This window comes from Panicum hallii, chromosome 9 (assembly GCF_002211085.1).
Source record: "Panicum hallii strain FIL2 chromosome 9, PHallii_v3.1, whole genome shotgun sequence".
Classification (NCBI taxonomy): Eukaryota; Viridiplantae; Streptophyta; class Magnoliopsida; order Poales; family Poaceae; genus Panicum; species Panicum hallii.
Window position 1 is genome coordinate 16,019,177 of NC_038050.1, and position 23,916 is coordinate 16,043,092.

The window sequence follows — 23,916 nt, forward strand, 5'->3', positions numbered from 1 at the left end:
GCCAATCTTTGGATCTGTCAGGGTATACTCTGAGGGATTGTATAAATAGGGTTACGTGCATGTTTATATCGGTTAGTGTCGTACGTGTTGTTTAAATCGGTTAGTGTAGTACGCGTATCTAAACATCCACGTCCGTATCATGTGTTTAAAAAGATTCGAACTTATGGTTCCAAGACCGAACCTATGAGAAGTTTGCTCAAGTTAGGTTATCTCTGATATACAAAACTTGACCCTGCCATCGGGCCAAAAACGAGTGCAGGTTGAGCCATGTCTACGGCCGGCCGGAGCACCACGATCGCGCCATCCATTGGGCCACATCATCGCGCTATGAGAACCGTTCGATACTCCGATCATATTAATAAAGGACAGTGACCACCGTGGGCAGCCGCCGGCCGTCTCTCTGGCAGTCGGGCTGCTTCTCGACCCATCTCGTCGATTTCCCCAAGAAGCAGCAGCTCGTGGTCGCTGCGCCGCCGTCCCCTGCAAAATTGGCGTGGTGTAGGCACGCCAGGCGGCTGCACTCGGACTCCGCAATACCGATGGCCGAGCGCCCGAGCTCCGCCTCCGCAGCATCGACCGCGGCACCGGACTCTGCTGCATCGGCGGGCGGCGGCCGAGCGCCCAAATTCCTCATGCGCCGCGGCCTCAGGGCTCCTTTTCGCCTCCGCCTGCACCGGCCGCCGCACCTCACCTCGCCCCCCACGCCAGCAGCTGCGGCGGCACCGAGGCCGAGCTCAGCCCGCCTACCTGTGGAGAGCATCACGCGGAGCTCGGCCAAGCCAGCCATGCCGCCCATCGGCCCCTGCCGGAGGATCACAAACTCGGTGGGTGGTAGTTGTGATAGGCTGGCAGCAATGGTGGATGGCAGCGACGAGATCCTAAGTTTTAGCCACGTATGTATGTGATGGATCGACAGCAAGAGATAGAAGATATTCTTCTTGGTTTCACGTGTGCTGCCGATTTAGGGGAGAGATGGTGCTCGATCCACACCAGGCTCAAGGAAGAAGATGATGGCGTCATTTGTATAGGAAAATAAAGTGGCCTACAAATAAGTGTGCCAACAGAGGACCTCCCAGCGAGCTACTCTACATTGGCAGGTTTGGGAGAATAGACAGCACAAGGAGATAGAGATTTGAGAGTACCGACGGCCAAATGATGAAAAATCAGTTCATTTATCTGCTTACTTAATTATCTAATTAATTTGGAATTCTTTTAAACTGGACAAATGTGTAGTGTAAGATGTATGTTTTCCATTTTAAGCACACTCACATTTACATGTTTGCACAATTTATTTTGTTCAATTTCTAAAGAAGACAAGTGTTGTCTTTACATTTTTAACAATGGTCGCGTGTCCAGCCTTATAAGAAATATAAGAAATAGTAATTCAAGTCGAGACTCCACCAAATATTGAGTGTGCACAAATCAACCATAACATAACAAGTCTTTGAACTTTAAGAATATGAATAGGTTTAATAATTAGATAAAGTGCTTAAGTTTATGGTAAACACTTTAGAATAACTCCACCGTTGACCATATTTCTAACAAGTCGTTAGCTTGAAAAATCAAACATATCCCAAAATTTATTGATATAAATTATAATTACAGGATGGCTACTGATTAATACAACATATTTCTATGGTATATAAAAGGTAAATCGTAAGAGTGCCTTATCATGGTAACACTGGCCACAAACCAGAGAGAAGCGCGACAAAGCCGTGCTAGAGTTTCTAGTGATAAGTCAAAACTAGTAGAGTGTTAGATTTATCCAGATTAATTATATTTTTGAGTAGTTCAATTTCTGAAACCTAATATGTGGTTTAATTAGGTAGATTGAATTAAAAATTTTCATAACAATGTTAGTCTCTAGGTCGTTTATGAATAATTGGATTTTTCTAGTTACGCGGATGTGTTTGTTTGTTAACAATTTCCGTCGTACGTAGGTTCGCCCATAACGACAAAAGGAAGTTACACAGACAAGTGAAGGAAAGACTAGGCTAGGATTGAAACGTAATATATCATGTTGGCAAATGGGAGATACTTAGCAATTTGATTAGGAGCAGCCGGCTTATACGAAGTACAGGGGGTCACGATCTAGATAAACAGCAGATTTATATTTTTTTTCTAAGGACGGAGTACTAATCATAAAAGGTAATCTCATCTAGTTTTGCTTGCCACGATGCCACCTCACTGTTAAAAAAAATGCAAGTCCATATGCAATCATCTTCCTATCATCGGGTTATTTTGCTAGTTCTCGATTGTACTTGCTCTCCTTGTTTTGTTTGAATGGATATATGCTACTCTTTGTGATAAATTGGAATTTAATATTCTTTTCTTTTGTTATAACAACATACAATGTCACTTTTAAAAATTTGTACCTTTTCTTTTTGTTACGACAACATACATAGCGCTCCCAATAGAACTGTAGCATTTGCACGTGTACGGGGAAAAACACTGCAAAGCTAGCGACCACAAACACACACACACAAAACTTGCATACTTGAAATGATTACAAACATCGAAACACATCAGCTTGTGTCCAAAACCCAGTTGCAGAATCAGTTTCGAAGATGTTTAAATCCCTAATTTGCTCAATTTCAAAGTTGAAATTTTTAGTTCATAAAATGATCTTTTCTTGCTAATTTCAAAATCTCTCATGTTTTCCCTTTCAAAGTTGAAATTCCGTGGAAAAAAAAGAATTCCGGTAAAAAAGTCAATTTCGGCCGGCCAACAGTTTGTAGACTTAAACAGCAGCTCGGGCCGGTTGTTTTTTTGCTTGAGAGTTGAGAGACTCGAGCCAAATCAAATAAAACCCCGCAAAAAGGCGATCTAGAAAAGAAGTAAAAATTCGTCAAGCCCGTTTCTCCGCGCTCTTCCCCGTGCCCGCCCCGTCGGTTCCGGCCTCCGCCTCTCCTGTCTCCTCTCTCCTCCCCTCCAGACTCCATTCCCTCCCGCCTCTCGTCGGGTCGCTAGGGTTTCTCCCCTCCGCCTCCACCCCAATTCCGGTCGATCCCCGCCCGCGATGGTCTCCGGCGCCGGTCCCTCCGGCGGGCCGGCCAACTCCGCGTCCACCGGCGCCGGGGGCGGCTCCCCCTCCGACAGGGGCGGCCCCGCGCCCTCGGCCTCTGCCTCGGTCTCCACGCCGGCCAGCGAGAGCACCGTGGCCCGCCGCCTCAACGGACTCGACCTCCAGGCCGACGACGCGCCGTCGTCGCAGCCAGCCGTGAGGTTCGTGACCTCCGCCGCCTTGATTCCGTCGTTGCTGGAGTTCCGGTGCCCGCTCCCCCCAGCTTAATTACTTGCTCCGGGGACCGTGTGATGTGCAGCGTGAGCTAGTGGTGTTTTGCGGGGTTGAACTGAAGGGATTTGGTTGTGTGGATGGTACCATGCCGATCTGCATTTGTTCGGGCGCTAGATTTGCTTCATGTGTAGTCGCTAGCTTGTTCTGGTGTGCCGGAATTGCCGAATTGGTGGAAGTGGTCACTAGTGTGTTTGGAGGATGCTGTTGAACCTGAGAAAGTTGTTATGACTGTTTGTAATAGCACGTTAAAACAAGCCACTCAACTTTGTTGTTGGTGTCACAGCATGCTTGATGAACTTTATTGTCTCAATTTGGTTTCTCAACTTATCGTTATTTGGAAATCTAGCTAGTGCTTGTGGCAACCCAACCGTATTGGTGTTATATCTGTTCATTCTATCATTAACAGATAACAATTCTTGCATCTGGCCTTTTATATAGATCTTGTAGCAGCTCATGTGCACCTTTGCATGGAGAACATCACTTCTGGATGATTTTCTTTTTTTTGCTACATTTGATTTATCTATGATTAAATTTGCATCCCTTTTCTGTGGTTGGATGTGGATGTTCTAGCTTATTAATTGATCTGGAACTGTTAACATTTAAAGCACTTAAAATTTGTTTGGCTCTACCACAATGCAATTTGTTATGTTTCATATTTGGTAACTTCATCTTGACATCTTGCAATATATCTGGTTTTACTTATTTCCCTGTCCATTCTCATAGCATATTTATAAACATAGCTGGCTCTCTATTTGTAATGTAGCAAGAAGAAAAAGAGAGGGGCACGCGCTGTTGGTCCTGACAAAAATGGCCGTGGGTTGCGCCAATTCAGCATGAGAGGTGGCTTGAACAGTTCCCTTACCACTTGTATACTTTATTCAGTTCTCTCCTCTTTTTTCTCAAGCGCGCCTGACATGAAGGCTTGTTTGGTTTTTGCTTTCTTTTGTTCATATCAGACCTGTGCTGTACTATGCTTTTGAATGAGCCAGTTTAATGAGTACTTCACCTCACGCTAGTGTTAAAAGTCTCATGAACTTTCTTATTTATTCTTTCCCAGTCTGTGAGAAAGTTGAAAGCAAAGGGAGAACAACCTACAATGAGGTATTCAATCTTTTTTTTCTATGTAACCGATATCTAGTCTTGTTTTGGTGCATGTATAGTCACATTGTATAGCATCATTTTTGCACAGTGAATTCAGTATAGCAGCCAGCAAATCTTAGGCACTGACTGCCATTAGAGAGTACTACAGAACATACAGATGCACCTTCAAAGTTTTAGAAGTAAGCCAAATATGTTTCAACCAGTCATCTGATATGCTTTACCCCTGTATGGATTTTGAGCAAAAGATCTAGTGTCTCCATTTATTTATCCTACCACTGTGGCCTTCTCTTATTTTGTTGGCAAAGGTTGATATGCACTGAATAACAGTTTGCTTGTTTTAATATCACATTGGTGCCTTTCTGGGACATGGGTAGCACAAATAGCGTTGCACAACTGTTTATAGTTTCTCAATTTTTTGAAAAAAAAGATAGCGAACGCCTAAGTAATGTTCAACATTTCTGGGAAGAAACTTTTATGGATAGTGCAACTTCACAGTAGTTTGGATACGTGATCTTAAAAAAAAATAAAAAAATTTCGGGATATTGATCTATGTTAGGAATAGATCTTGGCATAACAAATGGGGAGATTCAGTTTGGCCCTCAATCACTTAATTATTTTTTAGTTATATGAAACAAGTCACCCCATTTCTCCTGCATCTCCTCTATCAACTGTTGTTGCTTCAGAAAATTTATACGTATGGTGGCCTGCCTTTTCAGGTGGCTGATGAACTGGTTGCTGAGTTTTCAGACCCCAACATTAATATTGACTCTCCAGATCCTGATAATCCCTCCGCGGTAAGAACTAAGAAATACTACAATTCTTAGTCAGCCACACATCAAGTACCTGAGTGCAGTATTCTGATGATGTGAAAAATGCAGCAACAGTATGATGAAAAGAATATCCGACGAAGAGTTTATGATGCTCTGAATGTCTTAATGGCTATGGAGATTATATCTAAAGATAAAAAGGAAATACAGTGGAGAGGCTTGCCCAAGACAAGTATGAATGATATTGAAGAATTGAAGGTTCTGCTCTTGCCTCAAATAATTTGTATTTCCTGAAAGTTTGCTTCTTTGTCCGGTCATTTCATTAAGTTTATGCGCATTCTGCAGACAGAGATCGTTGGACTGAAAGGTCGGATTGACAAGAAAAGTGCATATTTGCAGGATTTACAAGATCAAGTAAGGATTTAACAGGTTCTATTTTATTTTATTATGTGATATTTCAATGGTCAACTGATAATGCGAATATTCTTCCTGTCCAATCTTATGGTTTGTGATTGAGGAGTAATTATGCATCACTTTTTTGCTTCATAAAAAAGAATCCAGCATTGTAAACTCAATAGTTTCTGTTGCATTAAAAAATTAACTTCACCTGAATCTTGAAAATTTGGGGAAGTACATGGTGCATACTACTGTTCCACACCAATCTGGTGCATACAGGATTAGGCGAATGCCTAGCTTTCCTCACTGCTCTTTTGTTTCATTTTGTTTTAGATATTTAGATGTTAATGCAAAAGCCCCTTTGAGTTTATGTTCCATTGTATAATTAAAGCAAAGTTGAGTTCAGTTGCTGTATGGATCTTAGGAATAGCTATTTTTTAGAGTCCTGAATAATTCTTTTATTTACATGCTAAGAGGACTTAATGGCTACTGCTTTCGCATTGCATAATTTAAGAACAAATGAGTTGTCTCTTTATCGGAACATTGCCAATCATGGTTCATTACATTAGTTGCAAGTCATTGTTTCTAACTCGGCCTGCGGGGGGAAGAAACCCCCGAGCATTGAATAAAAGAAGACCTCGCACGCAGGCCGAGAAAACCCCCGAGTCATTGTTGCTAAACAGTCTATATATTGCTAACTGTATTTCTCCATTGCAGATTGAGTTAGTATTATATCTGTTCGTTCATGTTTAATGTTGGAATTGAAATGATTGTAAAGTTCACAATTAAATCTAGCTGTTAGTTGTTTTATTCCATTTGTTCTTTTATATTTTCTCATGTTCTGTGAACCTTATATTTATTATTTTATGAAGTATGTAAGCCTCCAAAACTTGGTACAACGAAATGAGCAGTTATATGGGTCAGGAGATGCACCTTCTGGTGGAGTGGCCTTGCCATTTATTCTAGTTCAGGTAAAGAAATTCTCCATCTTCTTCATATATGGGTCTAGAGAGCAACTGTATCACTATGTTTGAATGCCAGTGGTCAGATCTTGCTAAGACTTCATTATACTGTTTTCTCAGATCTTGCTAAGACTTCATTATACTGTTTCAAAAAGAGAACTTTTTGAGCTAGTTTAGAGCAATTGTAGCAACTAGGTGCCCTACGGATTGGAGAGGAAACATTCCAATTCCATCCAGTACCCTGTTTTCACAGGGCCCACTTTTCTTCTCTTATCTTAGTAGCAATCTCTCTGTCATCTCATGTCAAAAGAGAAACATGGTTCTTCTCACATACTACATATCAATCAAGTTTTTTAAGGTTAAAAGTGGTACTTAGCTTCAAAATCTCGATTTTTGTTACTAGGGTTTCAATACATGACTTATTCCTAAGGAGGCAATGTATTGTTTAGTTTTGGATTTAGATTCTAAGTAAGATGAGCTGCAGCTGATTAGGTGGAATTCAAGCTGGTTTCCAAAATACTCTGAACTAGCCAGGTCATCTGTCATTTGGTGGCTGGTGGGTCATACAGTAAATTCCTGAATAGGGTATTTTTCTGCTGCTTTTTATGAATTGAATACAGGAGTAATCAATGATAGAAGCTAGATGAAACATAAAGCAAAACAGGAAATAGAAGTTAGCATCCTGTATATGTCTTGATTGGGCACAACAGATCTGGTACTCTGAATGTATTGTTATGAATTTTAAATTCTCTAGTGCCATTTGTGTTTTACAGTATTATGAATTGGTTGTATTGTAGTGAACGTTTTTGGGCAAGAACCATCAGCATTGATGCTATGGTGCAGCATTCTGTGTGAACTCTGGTGGCTTTGCCACCATTACTGTTCATCACTTGCATTCCTTGCTTCATATCATTATGCATGTTCCCCCACTTTTTCCTGACCATTGTGACAAATACCTCCTTTGTTGTGTGACAGACACGTCCTCATGCAACTGTAGAAGTGGAGATATCAGAAGATATGCAGTTGGTGCATTTTGACTTCAATAGGTAAAACAAGAATTCTATTTTGTTCTCCTTCACATTGTGAGCTTGGTTTTTTACTGCCAACGAAAAGATAAGTTTCCTGATAAGAATTTGTTGGATTTGTGCCAACTGTTCGGTAGTGCTTGCTGCAGCTGCGGCTGCAGCAAGCAACGCTACAGTAGCATATTACTGTAGCTTTCACTGGATGACTCGGCAATTTCATTGCATGATTTTTCTACTATTGGTACACAAAACTCTTTAATGACTTGTGAATGCTAGGTGGCGAAAAAAACTTAGAAAGTAGCCTGTCTATCAACTCCCTGATGATTTTTCTCTCTTCTGTGATCTTAATATTCAATCTGATAGCAGATGGAAATACCCAGTTCCTTGAATTAGTATTCAGTGAAGAACATCGAACTTGCCTTCACTTGAGCTGATGAGCTTTTTCTCATTTCTGCAATGGATACTTCCAAAATTTGTGGTTTACCTTCAAACATCATATATACATTCTAGAATAACACTGAAACAATTTAGTCACTATAACTGAGCATGAAAGGCTCCTGAGCGTAAACCCTCGCTGACTCGTATATTTCTGAAAATGCAGCACGCCATTTGAGTTGCAGGATGATTCCTTTGTACTGAAAGCAATGGGGTTATCTGGCAAAGAAGAAACTGATGGCACCCAAACCCCTGTTGCCAATGGAGGCGAGTGCTCAAGTACACCGAACAATTATTGGCATCAATCGCCGCAGCCTGCGAGGCCAAGAGGAGTTAGGCTAGCTAACTCGCCTCCTATTCCAGGGATACTAAAAGGGCGCGTCAAGCATGAATACTAGGCATTGATACGCATGTTGATGTTTCATGAGATATTTTAGTTTATTGTCCCCCAGCTAGCTTTACATGTAAAAATGCTTGTAAATTATGTCGGTAGGGCAATGGCGGTCTAATTTTACTTTGCTGATGGTAGTTCGATGGGCGTCATGATGTGCCAGATGCCTAGCTCACTTAACTCCTAGGTTTTGCTTGTCTTGTTGAGGAAAGGATCCTTTGGTTCAGTGTAATTGCTTAGTATTATCTTCTGGAAAAGTCGGCATCATATTTAAGATGAGAATATATTCCAGGATATTGCATGCTTCTTTTGTCAGTTTTGTGTTTGAGGAATTCAGATATCAGAAAGGCACGCTACGTCAGTGCATTTGAAGCCATGTACTGTAAAAAGCAAACTTATTTTTATTTTCAAATTCAGTCGCTTCATGATGGCATGTACAGCAAATTCCCACTATTGTTTCTGCTGTGGATTATGCTTCTACTCATGCACAGCATGTATGTGTGCGGGAAACCAACCTGATCGTACGTTGCACGTTCGTTCGAGAGAACAAAAATGACTAAAGCTGATCAGAAAACGGATCGTAGTCGACTAAAGAAACAGAGGGAAAGAACCGAGGTTTACGCTTCATTTTGACGACGCACCAATGAGCGCTCGTTTGCCCGCGGAAGAGGAGAGCAGAGAAGACAAGGAGCTGCGGCTTGGATTCAGCTGTGCTAAATGTGCAGGAGAGGAGCAGAAACTGCCCAGCTCGTGCTCGATCTTGGGAAAAAAAGAGATCGGTGCTTGGATCTGTCGCTCAGGTAGGAAGAACGACTAGGGAGCTCGTGTGCTGCATCTGCTTTGGTGTACCGTGCTCGGAGGGGAAGCTGCTGTTGCCGTAGAACGACCAGTTTGGTGGGAGATTGGAAGGATGAAAGAAACAAGGAAGAAGAAAACAGATGTGCTAACGGCTCTAACAAAAATCTGACAAGGAGTCAAAGACAATGGATGGTTCCATTGTTCCAACGGTGATACTGTCTGATTGAAGTAACGACAGCGGTATAGAATGAACCCGAATTTGAAACCAACAAACGCAAGGGATACAAGGTAACGACAGTGATATTGTCTAATTGAAGTAACGACAGCATCCACAGGGATCCTATGTAGTACTTCTCTCTGCAGTTGAGTCACTGACATGTGGACCCGGTTCTACACGTCAGCGACTCAAATGTAGGAGCTAACTACTGCAGAGGATCCCTGTCCCAGCACGTAAGGAACGCAAGGGAAGAGTATAGTTTCCAGTTGTATTGAAGAAGTTTTCTATTGTATTTTCTAGTTTAGACTGATTTGGATCACTTTGATGGCATTGTTGAATGCCGTGTGATAACTGGCCCGACATAAGTTGATATTTGATGAAGGTATCATATGCATCTCGCTATTAGATGAGCACATCAGCTACCGCTGAAGTTGGAAACACAAATTTAGGCGGACATACTTCCACCATAAGTAACTTAACCAAGTGATCTACACCGAGTTTGTTTATGCTTCCCTTTGTGTTTGTGCTTTTCACCCTTCTGTATTCTCTAGTTAATTTAGACAGCTTTTTCATCGCAAAAAAAGACACTCTTTTGTTTTATTGGTGACGATGTGTTACTGCTGCAATATCAATCTGTGTTCTGTCGAATGGTCGAATGGATGTAGAACGCATGCACTGTGATAGTACCGTTGGTTTCTATTGATGTTGTAGCTTAGTTCAAAAATACATCTAAACAACGGAGCATTGCTTACTTTGGTTAATTTTTTGGATATTCAATTTTCTGTTATTAATGTCTATTTTATAATTTTTGAAATATAATACACATGCAGATGTTTACGTGTACATAAGTACGAACACACGTACGCATGTACGCACATATACCATATCCCTATAAGTATCTTCAAAAGATTGCGATTCTCATTGAATTTTTACATATAGAATAAACTCTGTTTTAAGCTCGTTGTTTCTACGCGTGTAGAATGGGTATCACAAAGTGACATACCCTGCTTCTATGACAACGGTGAACTCCTACTCCAAGAGTTTTTAAGGGTCCGTCAAACTTCCTTTTCATCTTCTTCAGAGTTTGGAGATAAGAAGATTTGAAGCCGGCTTGCTTGATTTCTTAAGGTGCTTGTTTACAGCCAGATAGACCAGACTGAGTGTTCAATGTAACTACTATCGAACTGAGTTCCTTTGGGCTGTAAGGTGACCACAATGTGATCCAAACGCAGTCCATAGGGACTAAACCTACTTCAACCATCGTAGAGGTGGTCCATATACAGTGGTTCATAGCAAAAGATACTTAGGATAACTTTAATATATTTGGACCAACCAGTCCAAATTGGTGATATCCATGCCAGTAGATCTTATCTATTGAAATTTACACAATATTAAAGGTAAAAATAGCTAGTAAACTGAATCCCATAATTCAATTTAAAAAATCAGCCCAACAACCCAGGCTACTTCTTCCTTCTCGAGCGGCAGCCAATATCAAACTTGTTACGGAAAACGAGAATAATGGAAGAGAGAAAATATTATTCTACTCCATTTAGGTGGTCCATATGCCTATGGCTAGCTGATACTAAGGAGTGCTTTATGGGTATTTTGTACAATGGTTCAGCTAGGTAAAAAAAATATTTTAATAGCTACGGGCTGCTTTTTCAGCCCATTGTGGTCGTCCTGAACTTGTGGACTGCCCATAAAAAAGAATAAATATCAATTTATCTTACTCCTTCCTCCTCTTTCTCCATGTTACCTCACTACTGCTTATTTTTGCACTAAACATTGTGAAATTTGCAATAGTTATAGCCTACTATTCGAATAGGACCCACCGCTAGGACTACTGGTTCGAATTCATTGGTGTTGCATGCCTCAAACTTTTATTCTTCACTTTTTTTAATCGCACCGGTTTTCTAGTGCCAAAGCTCATTTCATTTTTTTCCTGCTATTAGTGTGCACTAAACTCCCTTTGATGATTTGTGCTAGCTTTGTACTAGGTGTACTGGCAGAAGTTGGATACTTGTCCACGACAAAGCAGCACGCCAGGGGACGGCATGCCCTGGTGGAAGCACGTGTGCGGAAAGCTGTAGGGCTCAGCACGCCCGTTGGTCTGTCCATCAGTTGAAGTCTCGCAGGATCTTTTGACAGACCTCTAATTCTTTCCTTTTGCGAAAAGACTGGCAGTTCTTGTCTTCTCATGTGGAGCTTAGTCTCTCCATTAATTCCTCTAGAAAAAGGAAATCGCTATGCCAATGATGGTGACAACGATAGATGATGGCAAGCGCAAGACGAGACCGTCGAGAGCAATGGAAGAATCATGCATGCGTGCCAAGTTCTGGATGATGAGACGCCATCTTTGATCATTTGGTTTACGTCCTCCATCAGCTGAGTAACGCGTGCCGGCAGCTCACCGTCCGTCCAAAAGCGCCCCACCGCACCCGCCCGCCATTCCACCGGGCGCGGAGCGGGAGCACATGCTGTCTGGCTTCCACGCGCGCGCTGGTCGAGCGATTGGCACTTGGCAGGGATGAGAGGGCGGGGGTCAGCTCGCGTGCCAGGAAACCTTGTGCTTATATATTTTTAGCTAAATTTTATAAGATTAGAGTCCGATCTTTTTACAATCCGGCTTTTAGATTATCTAGGTTAAAATTTAAAACCATTTACCATCCCTAGTTGCGCCTCTCTTCCGTCGGCTCTACAGTTTCGAAACATAGGAGGTCGAGTTATTATTCTATACAGGAGAAGTAGTAGTCGAGCACGTTTGTATGTAGCAGTTGTAGTATTTTATTTATACACAAACACATGACATCTCAAAGTTTGAGTGACCAACAATTTTGAACAACTAACTGTTGCCCGCAGTTGTCATCATGGCGTACATTTGGATAACACATTAAGACAGTTAGACTGAATGAAATATAAAATGATCCAAGCATTGGAAAACGTACGCACACTATAAAAATGACAAGGAATAATCACTTGTCTCTTTTTCCCCAAAAAGTGCGTTTCTTTTTTTTGAAAGAAAAAAGTGCGTTTCTAAATTGCTGCGTGAATGGCCAAATCATCCTTCTCTTTTGATTTGACAATCATACAAGGAGGTGATTCGCCTGATTGGACGGGTGGAGTAGTCAGTTCAGTGCTACTCACTAGTTGCCTAGGTTGGTTGACACATGGTCCAAGCGTCCAGCCCTTTTATCAAAAAAAAAAAAAAACCGGCCAGCCCGGCCGCGATGTTTGACACGGACCGTCTTTTTTTTCCCCGCCACGATAACAATTCAGAAATGCAAGCATCCTCCCGCCACTGCTGCTATAAATTTTGCCACGGCAGGCTTCCCGTCCCCAACACGATCGAGCAAGCAAGAGAATTAACCTGCCTACAAATTAATATCAAGTAGCTAGCTAGCTAGCCAGTATGGAGGACAAGGCACTCCTCGCCGTGGCCGTGGCCGTGCTGGTCGTCGTCCTCGCCAAGTTCAAGTCCCTGCTCGCCGCCAAACCCAAGCTCAACCTCCCCCCGGGGCCATGGACGCTGCCGCTGATCGGCAGCCTCCACCACCTCGTCACCAGCCCCTCTATCTACCGTGCGATGCGCGACCTCGCGCGGAAGCACGGCCCGCTCATGATGCTCCGGCTGGGCGAGGTGCCCACGCTGGTGGTGTCGTCGCCGGAGGCCGCGCGGGCGGTCATGAAGACGCACGACATCACGTTCGCTGACCGCTACCTGAACGCCACCATCGCCGTGCTCACCTACGACGGCACCGACCTGGTGTTCGGCACCTACGGCGAGCGGTGGCGCCAGCTCCGCAAGATCACCGTGCTCGAGCTGCTCAGCGTCGCGCGCGTGCAGTCCTTCCAGCGCATCCGCGAGGAGGAGGCGGCGCGGTTCATGCAGACCCTCGCCGCGTCCGCCTGCGCCGGCGCCACCGTCGACCTGACCAAGATGATCTCTAGACTCATCAACGACACCTTCGTCAGGGAGTCCATCGGCAGCCGGTGCAAGTACCAGGACGAGTACCTGGAAGCCTTCGACACCGCGGTCCGGCAGACTTCCGTGCTGACCGTGGCCGACCTCTTCCCGTCGTCTAGGCTCATGCAGGTCCTTGGCACGGCGCCGCGCAAGGCGCTCGCGTGCCGGAACAAGATCACGCGCATCCTCGAGCAGATCATCCGCGAGAAGATGGAAGCCATGGACCGCGGCGACAAGACGGCGCACGAGGGCTTGATCGGCGTCCTGCTCAGGATCCAGAAGGAGGCCAGCTTGTCCACACCCCTCACCAATGACGCCATTGTCGCGCTCATGTTTGTAAGTCTCTTGTTCCGATGACCACCGCCTTCACCACATCTGGGTCTGCCGGCAAGCTGAAAATCGATCATTCCTTGTAGGACTTGTTTGGCGCCGGCAGCGATACCTCGTCGACCACTCTGAACTGGTGCATGACGGAGCTGATCCGCTACCCTGCGGCGATGGCCAGAGCGCAGGCAGAGGTCCGGGAGGCCTTAAAGGGGAAGAGCACGATCACCGAGGATGACCTCGCCGGTGCAGAGCTTGGGTACCTCAAGCTCGTGATCAAGGAATCTCTCAGGCTGCACTGCCCGCTGCCGCTGCTGCTCCCTCGGCAATGCCGCGAGACCTGCCAGGTCATGGGCTACGACATCCCTAAGGGCACATCCGTGTTCGTAAACGTGTGGGCGATCTGCAGGGACCCGAAGTATTGGGATGATGCGGAGGAGTTCAAACCGGAGCGGTTTGAAAGCACGAACCTTGACTACAAAGGGACAAGCTATGAGTTCCTCCCGTTCGGATCCGGCAGGCGTATGTGCCCAGGTGCGAACCTTGGACTGGCCAACATCGAACTCGCACTAGCGAGCCTTCTATACCACTTTGACTGGAAGCTGCCCAACGGAGTGGAGCCTAAGGATGTCGAAGTTTGGGAGGCTTCCGGACTGATCGGGAAGAAGAACATAGGCCTTATTTTGCAACCGGTTACCCGCATTGCTCCGGTTATATAATGTGTAATCAAATAGTGTGTAATTGAAGCAACATGCATCATGTGCTGCACGAACGAAACAATATGCATATGGCACAATTCATGATTGATTGTGTGCTTGATAAGAGCGGGAGGAAATAAGTTTGTCACAAGCATTATGTATGTCCAATCAATTGGACCACTCTCTTGTTAAATATACGGCTTTGCTACATCATACCTGAGTGAAAATCCCTCACCTCCACCTGAAATTTCCTCTTCCACCTCCTGGTCTTGTAGGTCACCGAGTCCCATCGTGGGATGATGGAGTCGGTGGGGGTGAGCGCCGGGGGCACTAAGAAAGAAAGGAGCATAAAGTCGCGGACCTCGGCGGTGCTAGGGACGGCACCACAAGGTGAAGGGCGGAGCACCAGAGAGATGTGTGGGGAGTCAGGGTGGCAACAGGGTGGGCCAGGTCGAGGATACAACTCCCGCTCCTGCCTCGATCCCCGAATCTCGCTCTCCGCCCCTGCCTCGATATGCTCAACGGGGCGAAAATCCCCTGATCCCCAGTGGGGCCCCGTGGGGGAAGCTGCCTCGACTCTCGAGGACGGCCGGCGAGGAGCAGCGAGGAGGCTGGCGGCGTGGGCACACGGAGGCCGGAGGCGCGAGAGCAGTGAGGGGACGTCCAGCGAGGGCACGAGAAGGCCGCGTGGTGAGGGCGCGGGGACAGCTGGTAGCTGGTGGCGGCCGCCGCCTGTTTGCTGCAGCGAGGAGTGGGGTGGGGGATTAAAATGAGAGGATAGAGCTAGGGTTTATGGGAAGCAAGTACTTATACGGAGCTATTGGATTTCTAGGCTACACTTTTGTTACTAGGCCGTTTGAAATATTGTTGTCAGGAAAGGAATTTCAGGTCCCCGTCGTGCCCCACGGAGGAAAACTCGTCCCCACCCCACCCTAATAGGATTTTGGGGCCTCGGCCTGATATCCCTGCGGGGAAAAATAAGCCCCATCCCTGCCCCACTCGGGTCGGGTCCCCGCAGGGATCCGCCCCCACGAGAAAAATTGCCATCCTAAGCGGGGAAGAGATGAGGAGTGTGATTTGATCTTGACTCTTTGATTCCGATGGCCCAAAATTCAGGTGTGGGGTGGATGAGAAAATAACCAGGTGTAAAATAGACATCCCCTTGTCATGTGAGATATTTTGGATTGTCATGGAAATCATCTTGTGTCGCTAGGTCAAGGTAGACAATCGGTTCACTTTCCCCACTTTTTTCCTTTGAATTCTCTACCAATGCAACTAGATATTTGACTTATATATTGGAGTAAGAAAAAAAATTGCACAGATGGTCCTTTGAACACACCCAGGAAAAGGCCCGGCGACCCTGAGTGCCTGCCCAAGTAAAAAGCTGCACATGTTAGCCAATTCAAGAAATTTTTTTTTTGTGGGCGTCACATGACATGAGCCAGCATGCAAGCAGCAACTGGTCAAGGCTTAACTCACAAACTCGCAGCCGCCTGAACCTCTCCATGGAAGTCTCAATAAGCAGAGCCTTCCCATTACGGCATTCTCAATTCTACATCACAACAACATCCAGATCAAGCTAGAGCAACGTGATGTTCCCAATTCTGGAACTCCCCTTGAAGCCGGTGGCTCAGCACTGACGCGCTCGAGGGCGTGCACAGGCCTTGAAGCCAGCGCGGCCTCTTGCCACCGGCGTGGCGCATTCACAGGCAACACAATTCAACGACTAGCATGACCTGACAAAGTTGTTAGTGGTGGATGTGTTTTTATGAACTTGTATTAGTTATTATGTTCGCCCAGACTATAAAATCCGAGTCCCTCACTGAACTCACCTGAAAATAGAAATGATACAAGCCTTCTTAACCCCTAAAAAAATGTTCAACTCAGTTTAAAATCTTTTGCACCAAATTTTCTTATCAGTTTAAATTCATGCCCACTGCAGGACACAGCGGAATGAAACTGAAATCTTGACCACAACGGAGAATTCGAAGGGGAAGGGGGAGGAATCTTTCAACCGGGTGTGATAAAGCCATATCAGAACTAGGAGGTTATAAGACTTAGGCTGATTTTGACTTTTTATTTATTTTGCGAAACAGATTTCCTCTTCATATGGTCAGCCTGTAGAACTAGATGGGCCTGTTCTCCCAATAGGACCGCCAATGTTCGCAGTCCCGCACGCGACTGTGAGTGGATCTATCACAGAAAGCCCATGTAAGGCCCACGGCCACCGCCGCCGCTCGCCGCGCCTCCAAGGTACGGGGGAGGGGGGAGGGTGGAGCAGCCGCCGGGAGTGGGAGGTGAGGGGAGCGGCCGCTGCTCGAGGTCGCCGGCGGACGGGGTGGTGGTGGAGGTGGCGGGGTTAGAGTTTTGGGTTGTTAGGGTTGGGGTGGTTTACATGGCCGGCGGCTACAGAGGGAAGATCAGGGCGGCGGAGGCAAGGCGGCGTGGGAGCACCGCCAACCGGGCGGGGCTGGATCCCTGTTGGGCAGGACCGGTGGCGGGGGCAAGGAGGCCGAGGTTGAGGATGGGTGCCAGGTTAGCGTCAGCTGCGGAGGCGCCAGGTTGACACCGGAGCCGGGGGAGCACGGCCAGCCCACGACGGAGGAAGAAGATGGGAGAGGAGGACGACGGCTGCAACGGATTTGATCCGAGTCACATGTGACCGGAATGGAATAGCCCCCAATAAGACGGCAGCCGGAACCTACAGCGAACTGTCCTGCTCGGGTGCTCTCGACGAGGCCGTGACAGCGTGATTATGCTTCGTCGGAGTCCTGCAAAGTATTAGCAGGCTCATGGAGCGCAAACACAACTGCGCGTGATTGGTTCTCGACATTGATGAGCACATCAGTGTTTATTAATTCGACCCAGATTAATACAATCTTGACGTTTGGGAGGCTTTGAGGACCGATCGTAAGTACAAAACAACAAACATCCTTTTCCCAATGATGCCACGACGCCGAAGGTGCCCATGCCGTTCAGCCACAAACTTCCCCATTCTGCTCATTTCAACATGAAAACCAAATAAATCACCCTGCTGATCAAGCATGCTGTATAATAGGATTATCGTTTAGAAGGGCTGATCGCCATGTGACGCCCTATAGTACATCAAACATTGGAACTGACGCCTGATTCGCAACTATTCTGCCGTACAAAGGTGTTCGTCTAGCCTCCAATGATACAGCACTTACTATCACTCAAACCAATCTAAGCGGGTCTTGCCAACTCTTACCCGCTTAATCTGTTCACAAGTTTGGGAACTTGGCATTATATTCCTGCGCAGACTGCAGAAAACAAAGGGCAGGATTTGAAAAGAGGAAGGTTAAATAAATACGAACAAGTTGATCCATTAGAACAAGCCATAGAGAACTAAGGTTACATTACCATAAATGTTGCTGTAATCATTTTCCCAGCGAACCATCTTCCATGAAGTGCTTGTTGGGCCTTTGCTGCTGCCGTTACACTATCAAACTGCAGATACACAAAGCCTGCAGTATGTCTGCTCCAACAGCAACAGATGCGACAAGGTTAGACTGTAGGATGTTGAGAAAACACTGCTACATAAAATGAACCTATTAACTACTGGAGTTTCAAAAATAATAAGATCAAAGTAAACGCGAAAAAAGGACCATAGGAAATGTTGGTATAAGTTCAGAAAGGGCCATTCACTCGGATTTGGTAGACAGACCATAAATATGAAGTTATCCAAGCTGACTGCAATTGCATTACATTACCAACAAAGGACACCCAAGATAATTTCTATAACAGAATGAGAAAGCCAACTTACTTGTCAACAAAAATGTGCTTCACTGCACCAAACTTGGAACATTCATCTTGGACATCATCTCTAATATCCAAATCAAAATCAGGATCTGTCTGCAAAATGAGAATGACATCAGTCAAGATGGTAAGATGGAGACAAGTGCATAAAATTGGACATAAAAGAATTGTAACAGTACCATCCCACTAATGACTATACATTTTGAATCAGCCAAAAAAGTAAAAAACTTATAGCATGCTCCTAAAACAAAATAGAAGTGTGTCCAAAAGAGGAATACCTCCACCGTGGGGTCAAACATGTTCTTAAGCAATAAGAATTCTGTAGGTGTAGACATGATTGCAGATTGAGTGGTGATAGGAAGCACAGGTGCCCCAGGAACTGATCCAACAGCAGGAATTGCTGGTGGTACAAGAGAAGCAACTGCTGGAGCCCCAATAACTGATGCAGCTGGCCCTGGTATAGCCACTCCAGCAGCACCAATACCACCAGTTAAGCTGCAGTGAACAAAAAAAAAAGAAAAGGAAGGAATTAGGGAAACACATCTAGCATATTGTTTGTGTAATTATGTAAAAATACGACCGAAACATTGTGAAAACGAGTTGAAGCTCCATGAAGGATGAACTTGACAGTAGACATGCTGACAATATGACAGTAGATTCATAGGGTTTGCTATGCACCTAGACATAAACATATATGTAGATGCATAGCAAAAGCTATGTATCTAGAAGGGCCAAAACGACTAATAATTTGGGATGGAGGGAGTAGATGTCACTAAAATAGTTTTCAGTGCAAAATGATGCTACCCAGCATGCTTTTATCAGCATCCACAGAGAAGAGAACTAACAATCTAATTATCTAATATAGTCCAAAGGAATGGGATCACATCCCCAATGTTACAGAAAATTTGTGGACTGCAACAGGTAATAACACTGGACATATGTAGAGAACTTTAGTGCACGATTGTTAGCTTGATTTCAGTATGGCTTTCACACTAGACAAAAAAAAATGTAATTTACTTACGACAAAAATATCCTAGTTAAAGTTAACAACTTAAGCATGACAGGAATCAAGCAAAACTGATCATTTCATGCACTTTGCATTCTGTTAGGAAATACTTAAGAAATACCTTGTTGCAGTGCCACTCCTGTCCAATTTGAGCATAAGAGCAGCTCTGGAGCTTGCATTTAATGCCTGCACACGTTTAATACATGTCTCAGATACATGGGCATAATCCTTTAGCAAACACTGATATATGTAGATCGAAAGGTTAACCACCCCACCCCCTTCCCCCTCTAGGATGGCAGCAGAAAACTTTAGAAGCCTCAAAAAAGATCTAAATGATGAAAAACAAAAATAATCAGCACATGCAGTCATTGCCAGCATATTGCTAAACCTACAAGCTATGACAAGATACAGAGAGCATAACGTAAATGAATCGAGCTATGATTCAGGCCCAGCAGTTTCCCTCTTTTGACATATATGTAGATTGCAAATTGTAGAATATTGAAGATCTAATAATTTGAAATATGACAATGCTGCATGCAAGTCCAGCTGTCCTATGGTATACAACTTCCAATGAATGTATTTGAATGCAAAATCATTCTACCCCAGTGGCTACCAAGAACATTAGAAATATTGGTGGTTGCATGACACCTCGAAAAGATTTTTTCACAAAATTATTACCCCCCCTCCAAAAAAATGTTTTTGATATAATTGTGTGGTTAAAATCATCTGCTACGCAATGTTAAACATTCATATAAAGAAAGCTTAAACAGTCCCCAGTTATACAAGGTTATCAGAAATGTTGAACCAAATAACAAACAAAGTTTACCCACCAAGCCTCCACCTTCATCATCATCTAAATCTCCAGTAGTTGCTCCACTAACTTGGACCCCCACATGATCAGTAACAGCTGAAACCTGGTTAAAGCAATCAGAGAAAAGTGTTAGATGGATGAACAGTTATCTACCATGTTATTAATCTGTTCAGCAAACCGTATGAAGGCTATGAAATGTTACCTTAATAACTCTGCCAGCGATATCAAGCTGCCCATTCAAGCTTTGTGCAGCTTTTGCATCTTCAAGCCGTGCAAACTGCATGGTGCAACAATGTCTTGAGAAATTGAGTAGACAATGAGACAAGAGCCAATGGCAGAACTTCAGGGGAAGAACCTACCTGAATGAAACCATAACCTTTGCAAAGTCCAGTCATTGGATCTAGGGGCAGCTGTACAAGCTCCACTTGCCCAAATGGTTCAAATACCTGAAGAGAAAAATTCATCACGACACACAACCGAGACCAAGGAACTTTGCGCAAGTCATTTCTCTTAGAAGAGAATGGAAAGCACCCTCAAGTAAAATATAATTTTAAAATATGGATTTGGGGAACCCAGAAAGCAAAAAAACTAACAAGTAGATTTATTCATTATATTTCAGACTACACAAGTGAAACCCTTAAACTCACAGGAACTACCTGTAGACCAAAAGTTATTTACTGAGTAAAGCATCAACAAATCCGAATACATCTAAGCAAACAGAATATTCAAAAAATGTCACTTGTAGTTGCCCGTGTTTTCTTCATCAAACTGTAGAAAATTGTATAGAGAAGAAAGGAATGTTGCATGTATAACTTAAGGGGGTAAGTAAAACAAGATCAGAATCAGATAGGATGATTAACCTGTCTCAATTGGTCTTCAGTGATATTAGAGTGAAGATTACCAACATACAACTTTCTTGCTCCACCTGAAGCTGCACCACCAGATGTCGCATTGGACTGAACTAAGTTCTTTTCAGCCTCAGATGGCTTAACCATCACTGCTTGTCCAAGAAGCGGTTGACCAGACAGAGCAATTGCCATGGGAACAGACATAACATCGTAAAACTCAATGTACCTGCAAATGTAGATATATGTTTAGTACAAACATTAAAGCATTAAAAAAAGATATTTTCCTGTAAAAAAGGAATGAAGGTCAATAAGTTGGGCATCATATGTTATGATATTTCATATTTTCACAGAAAACTTCAGGCATTTTGATCAAAATTTGTGTAGGAGGTTTTCGAACTTGGTTCTTGGTTGCCCCCTTTATTGCCTAGAAACCTGCACCAAGTGTTTGTCAAATACACTGGAATCAAACTGTCCTCGACTGCTGACTGACATCAGAATGATCTAATATTCCATCTTACTTGTAAATTGCCGATAATCCCAGCAGGAAGACCAAATAATAAAATTTCAGTGTGCAATCCTGTTGAGTATGACAAATTGATGAAAAATGATCCCCAGGAAAATGCCAAATATGTACTACAAAAGATGCTCACGCAATCATATGGCCACAAAAATTAAAAGAATAAACTTAACAAAATCTGATAGGCAACAGTCAGAAAATCAGATGTCTATTTTGATAAGATTGCATCCCCAATATGCAGAAGTTGCTCAACAACAATATTCCTAGTAACACCATGCTAAAGCACTGATAGCTTTGCAGGAAGTAAAACATACTTAAAGATCAAAGAGTAGGAATCATTTAAAAAGATGTCTTATTGCACGTGATGAAACTACCAACTAACAAATGATAATGTCTGACAAGCATTCCATTCTTTTTCTTCTGCTGTATGCATTTTTGAAGGGTTTCATGTGCACAATTGTGTGCTCAGAGTCATCCAGGACACAACCAAAATCCTAAACTGCCCTTTTTGGTGGCCTGATTCTGGAGAGATGAAAGCTAAACTCCTGGCAATGTCATGCTAAACATACTAACCTCAAATACTGACACACACACAAGGGCTTTGTGCATCTCTAGATTATAGCAAGACAGTAGAATCTGGATTATAGAAGTATACAGTACTCACCCAACTCCTTTAGAACGCCGTGAGTTTCGATCCATAATAAGGCGAACATCACGAACCTGTAAAAAGTTAACAACCAAAATAATTAGAATATCTATCAAAATCCCAAACATGCAACAGGAGAAATGTTATCCTCTTTCACAGAGTTCAGACACATGTGAGATTGTAAGCATGCAACATTCCTATATAAGCCCTTACAGTTGATATGACATAAACTAAGTCTCATCTATGGGTATCTAACAATGAGTTCCATTTCACTAAAACACAGCAATATGTGTTACATCCTCTATGACTTTCAAGTTCATGAAAGAGATACAGACAATGCCTACCACATCAAATGCTGACTATTTACCCACCTAGTAAAACATAACAAAAAAAAGAACATTTATATATTCAGGAAGTAGTACAAGGCCAGTATGCTCTCACCTTTCCAGCCCTTGAGAAGAACTCATAAACATCTCTTTCGTCTGCCTTCAATGATAGCTGTGGTAATTCTTACAGACATTAGCTTAATGAGTTAATGTGTAAAGTATAAACTAGCAAAGTAGGGAACTTTATTAAAAATCAACCTGGAAGGCAAATACAGTCCTCTGGTCCCTTTCTGGATCAACTTCTGGTTCTGCACCATCATCTTTCCTACGTCTGCACAACAAGAAAAGAAATGGTATTTAACAAAGCAACATAAGCGATGCATGAAACTGAGAAATAGAATTTTGATTATAGATGACATAATCTTTTATTAGTTTGCACCCTGATAAGCACAAACTATGAAATGCCTTCAAGCACCCCCAACTGTGCCAACACAAGCCCTGTAGCTAATTTGCAAGTATTCCACAAGGATTTAAATAACAAAGAATGGTGACCTGATATCTTGAGTCAGGCCCAATTGCAGATACCATCTGAGGAGAGCTCTACCGTATCATATCTGCGAGTTCCCCATATTAATATTCAATATCATAAACACTCAACCAAGCAAAACCAACCCTAAGCCAACCCTAAGCCATAGTCTCTTAACAGTATGTACAAGCAATCATGAGGACAATTTGTAAGTGGATAATCCGAAGGGCTTATGACAAGAAAATTGGCCTCTACGAATCACATCAGCCTTTTCCCAATTGACAATCCGAAGGGCTAACGAGGCAATTGACTTGAATTACATCGGACATGTCCCAATAGCAATATAGCAAAAGGAGAGACCACGAAATCGCACCTGACATCACGGTCGCGGTAGTGGTGGCGCTCGCTGCGCTCCCGCTCCCGCTCCAGCTCCTTTACCATCTCCTCCTCCTCGGCGCGGCGCCGCTCCGAACGGCTCCGGCTCCTCCGCTCCCGTTCCACTTCCCTCTCCCTGGGTCGGTGCTTGTCCCCCCTCTCCTTCTCCCGGTCCCTCCCCTCACGGTCCCTGTCCTTCCCGCGGCTGTCGCGGCTCTTCTCCTTATCCTTGCCGTCATCCCGGTCCCGTTCCCGGTCGCGGTGCTCGCGGCTGCTGCGGTGCCGCTCCCGGTCGCGGTCGCGGTCCTCCCCGGAGCGGGGGCGCTTCGATACGCGGTCCTCGCCGCCCTCGCGGCGGCGCGAACCGCGGTCCTTCTCGCCGGAGCCGGAGCCGTTGGCCGGCGGGGCGGCGGGATCCACCGCCTTCTCAAGGTACTCGTACTCATCGAACTCCATGGCGGCGGCGCGGGACGCGGCGGTAGAGTGGATCCGGTTGCGGCGGCGAAACCCTAGACGGCGCGCGAGGAAGAGGGAGGCAAGAGAACTAAACCCTAGAAAAAATATTGGTCGCTGCCTGGTTGTTACAAGTGTGTTTACTGTTTACTTTGCCGTATCAGATGGTGCGGTCCCATGCCATACCGCCATATTACGCAGCATCCGCCGCTTTCTTCAAACGAAATTTGGGGGGAATTTAGTGGAGTTTGGATC

At 44.4% G+C, this 23,916-nt stretch overlaps 3 protein-coding genes across 4 annotated transcripts; 2 read left to right on the forward strand and 1 right to left on the reverse strand.

Moving 5' to 3' along the window:
* Positions 1-2,811: 2,811 nt before the first annotated feature.
* Positions 2,812-8,682, forward strand: LOC112872561 (transcription factor-like protein DPB). 2 transcript variants are annotated; one of them, XM_025935593.1, is made up of 9 exons: positions 2,812-3,225; positions 4,062-4,138; positions 4,356-4,399; positions 5,116-5,193; positions 5,284-5,424; positions 5,512-5,580; positions 6,435-6,533; positions 7,500-7,570; positions 8,151-8,682. In XM_025935593.1, exons 1-9 carry the CDS (start codon positions 3,020-3,022, stop codon positions 8,380-8,382), a joined length of 1,017 nt encoding a protein of 338 aa, XP_025791378.1. In that variant the 5' UTR covers positions 2,812-3,019; the 3' UTR covers positions 8,383-8,682. The 2 variants fall into 2 exon arrangements, with proteins under 2 accessions (XP_025791378.1, XP_025791377.1); XM_025935592.1 differs by having other exon boundaries at positions 2,814-3,225; positions 5,278-5,424.
* Positions 8,683-12,745: 4,063 nt separating this feature from the next.
* On the forward strand, positions 12,746-14,570 carry LOC112876367 (ent-isokaurene C2/C3-hydroxylase-like). The gene is made up of 2 exons (XM_025940462.1): positions 12,746-13,690; positions 13,771-14,570. The coding sequence occupies exons 1-2, from the start codon at positions 12,800-12,802 to the stop codon at positions 14,395-14,397; spliced, it is 1,518 nt and encodes a 505-aa protein (XP_025796247.1). The 5' UTR covers positions 12,746-12,799; the 3' UTR covers positions 14,398-14,570.
* Positions 14,571-17,350: 2,780 nt separating this feature from the next.
* LOC112874817 (RNA-binding protein 39-like) lies at positions 17,351-23,801 on the reverse strand. Its single transcript, XM_025938363.1, has 13 exons — positions 23,207-23,801; positions 22,566-22,638; positions 22,423-22,479; positions 22,000-22,055; positions 20,831-21,044; positions 20,330-20,416; positions 20,173-20,247; positions 19,990-20,073; positions 19,281-19,345; positions 18,432-18,648; positions 18,161-18,249; positions 17,758-17,872; positions 17,351-17,657 (listed from the first exon to the last, which is right to left on the reverse strand). The coding sequence occupies exons 1-13, from the start codon at positions 23,662-23,664 to the stop codon at positions 17,619-17,621; spliced, it is 1,629 nt and encodes a 542-aa protein (XP_025794148.1). The 5' UTR covers positions 23,665-23,801; the 3' UTR covers positions 17,351-17,618.
* Positions 23,802-23,916: the final 115 nt, after the last annotated feature.

Bases quoted from the DNA above. Each gene is read 5' to 3' on its own strand.
- LOC112872561 (XM_025935592.1), top strand. From the start codon at position 3,020: ATGGTCTCCGGCGCCGGTCCCTCCGGCGGGCCGGCCAACTCCGCGTCC. The intron at 4,139-4,355 runs GTGGCTTGAACA...ATTCTTTCCCAG, and splicing joins GCGCCAATTCAGCATGAGAG to TCTGTGAGAAAGTTGAAAGC. The intron at 6,534-7,499 runs GTAAAGAAATTC...GTTGTGTGACAG, and splicing joins TGCCATTTATTCTAGTTCAG to ACACGTCCTCATGCAACTGT.
- LOC112876367 (XM_025940462.1), top strand. From the start codon at position 12,800: ATGGAGGACAAGGCACTCCTCGCCGTGGCCGTGGCCGTGCTGGTCGTC. The intron at 13,691-13,770 runs GTAAGTCTCTTG...CATTCCTTGTAG, and splicing joins CCATTGTCGCGCTCATGTTT to GACTTGTTTGGCGCCGGCAG.
- LOC112874817 (XM_025938363.1), bottom strand. From the start codon at position 23,664: ATGGAGTTCGATGAGTACGAGTACCTTGAGAAGGCGGTGGATCCCGCC. The intron at 21,045-21,999 runs GTGAGTACTGTA...CTACATTTGCAG, and splicing joins CGGCGTTCTAAAGGAGTTGG to GTACATTGAGTTTTACGATG. The intron at 18,649-19,280 runs GTATTTCTTAAG...TGTTCACTGCAG, and splicing joins AGGAGTGGCACTGCAACAAG to CTTAACTGGTGGTATTGGTG.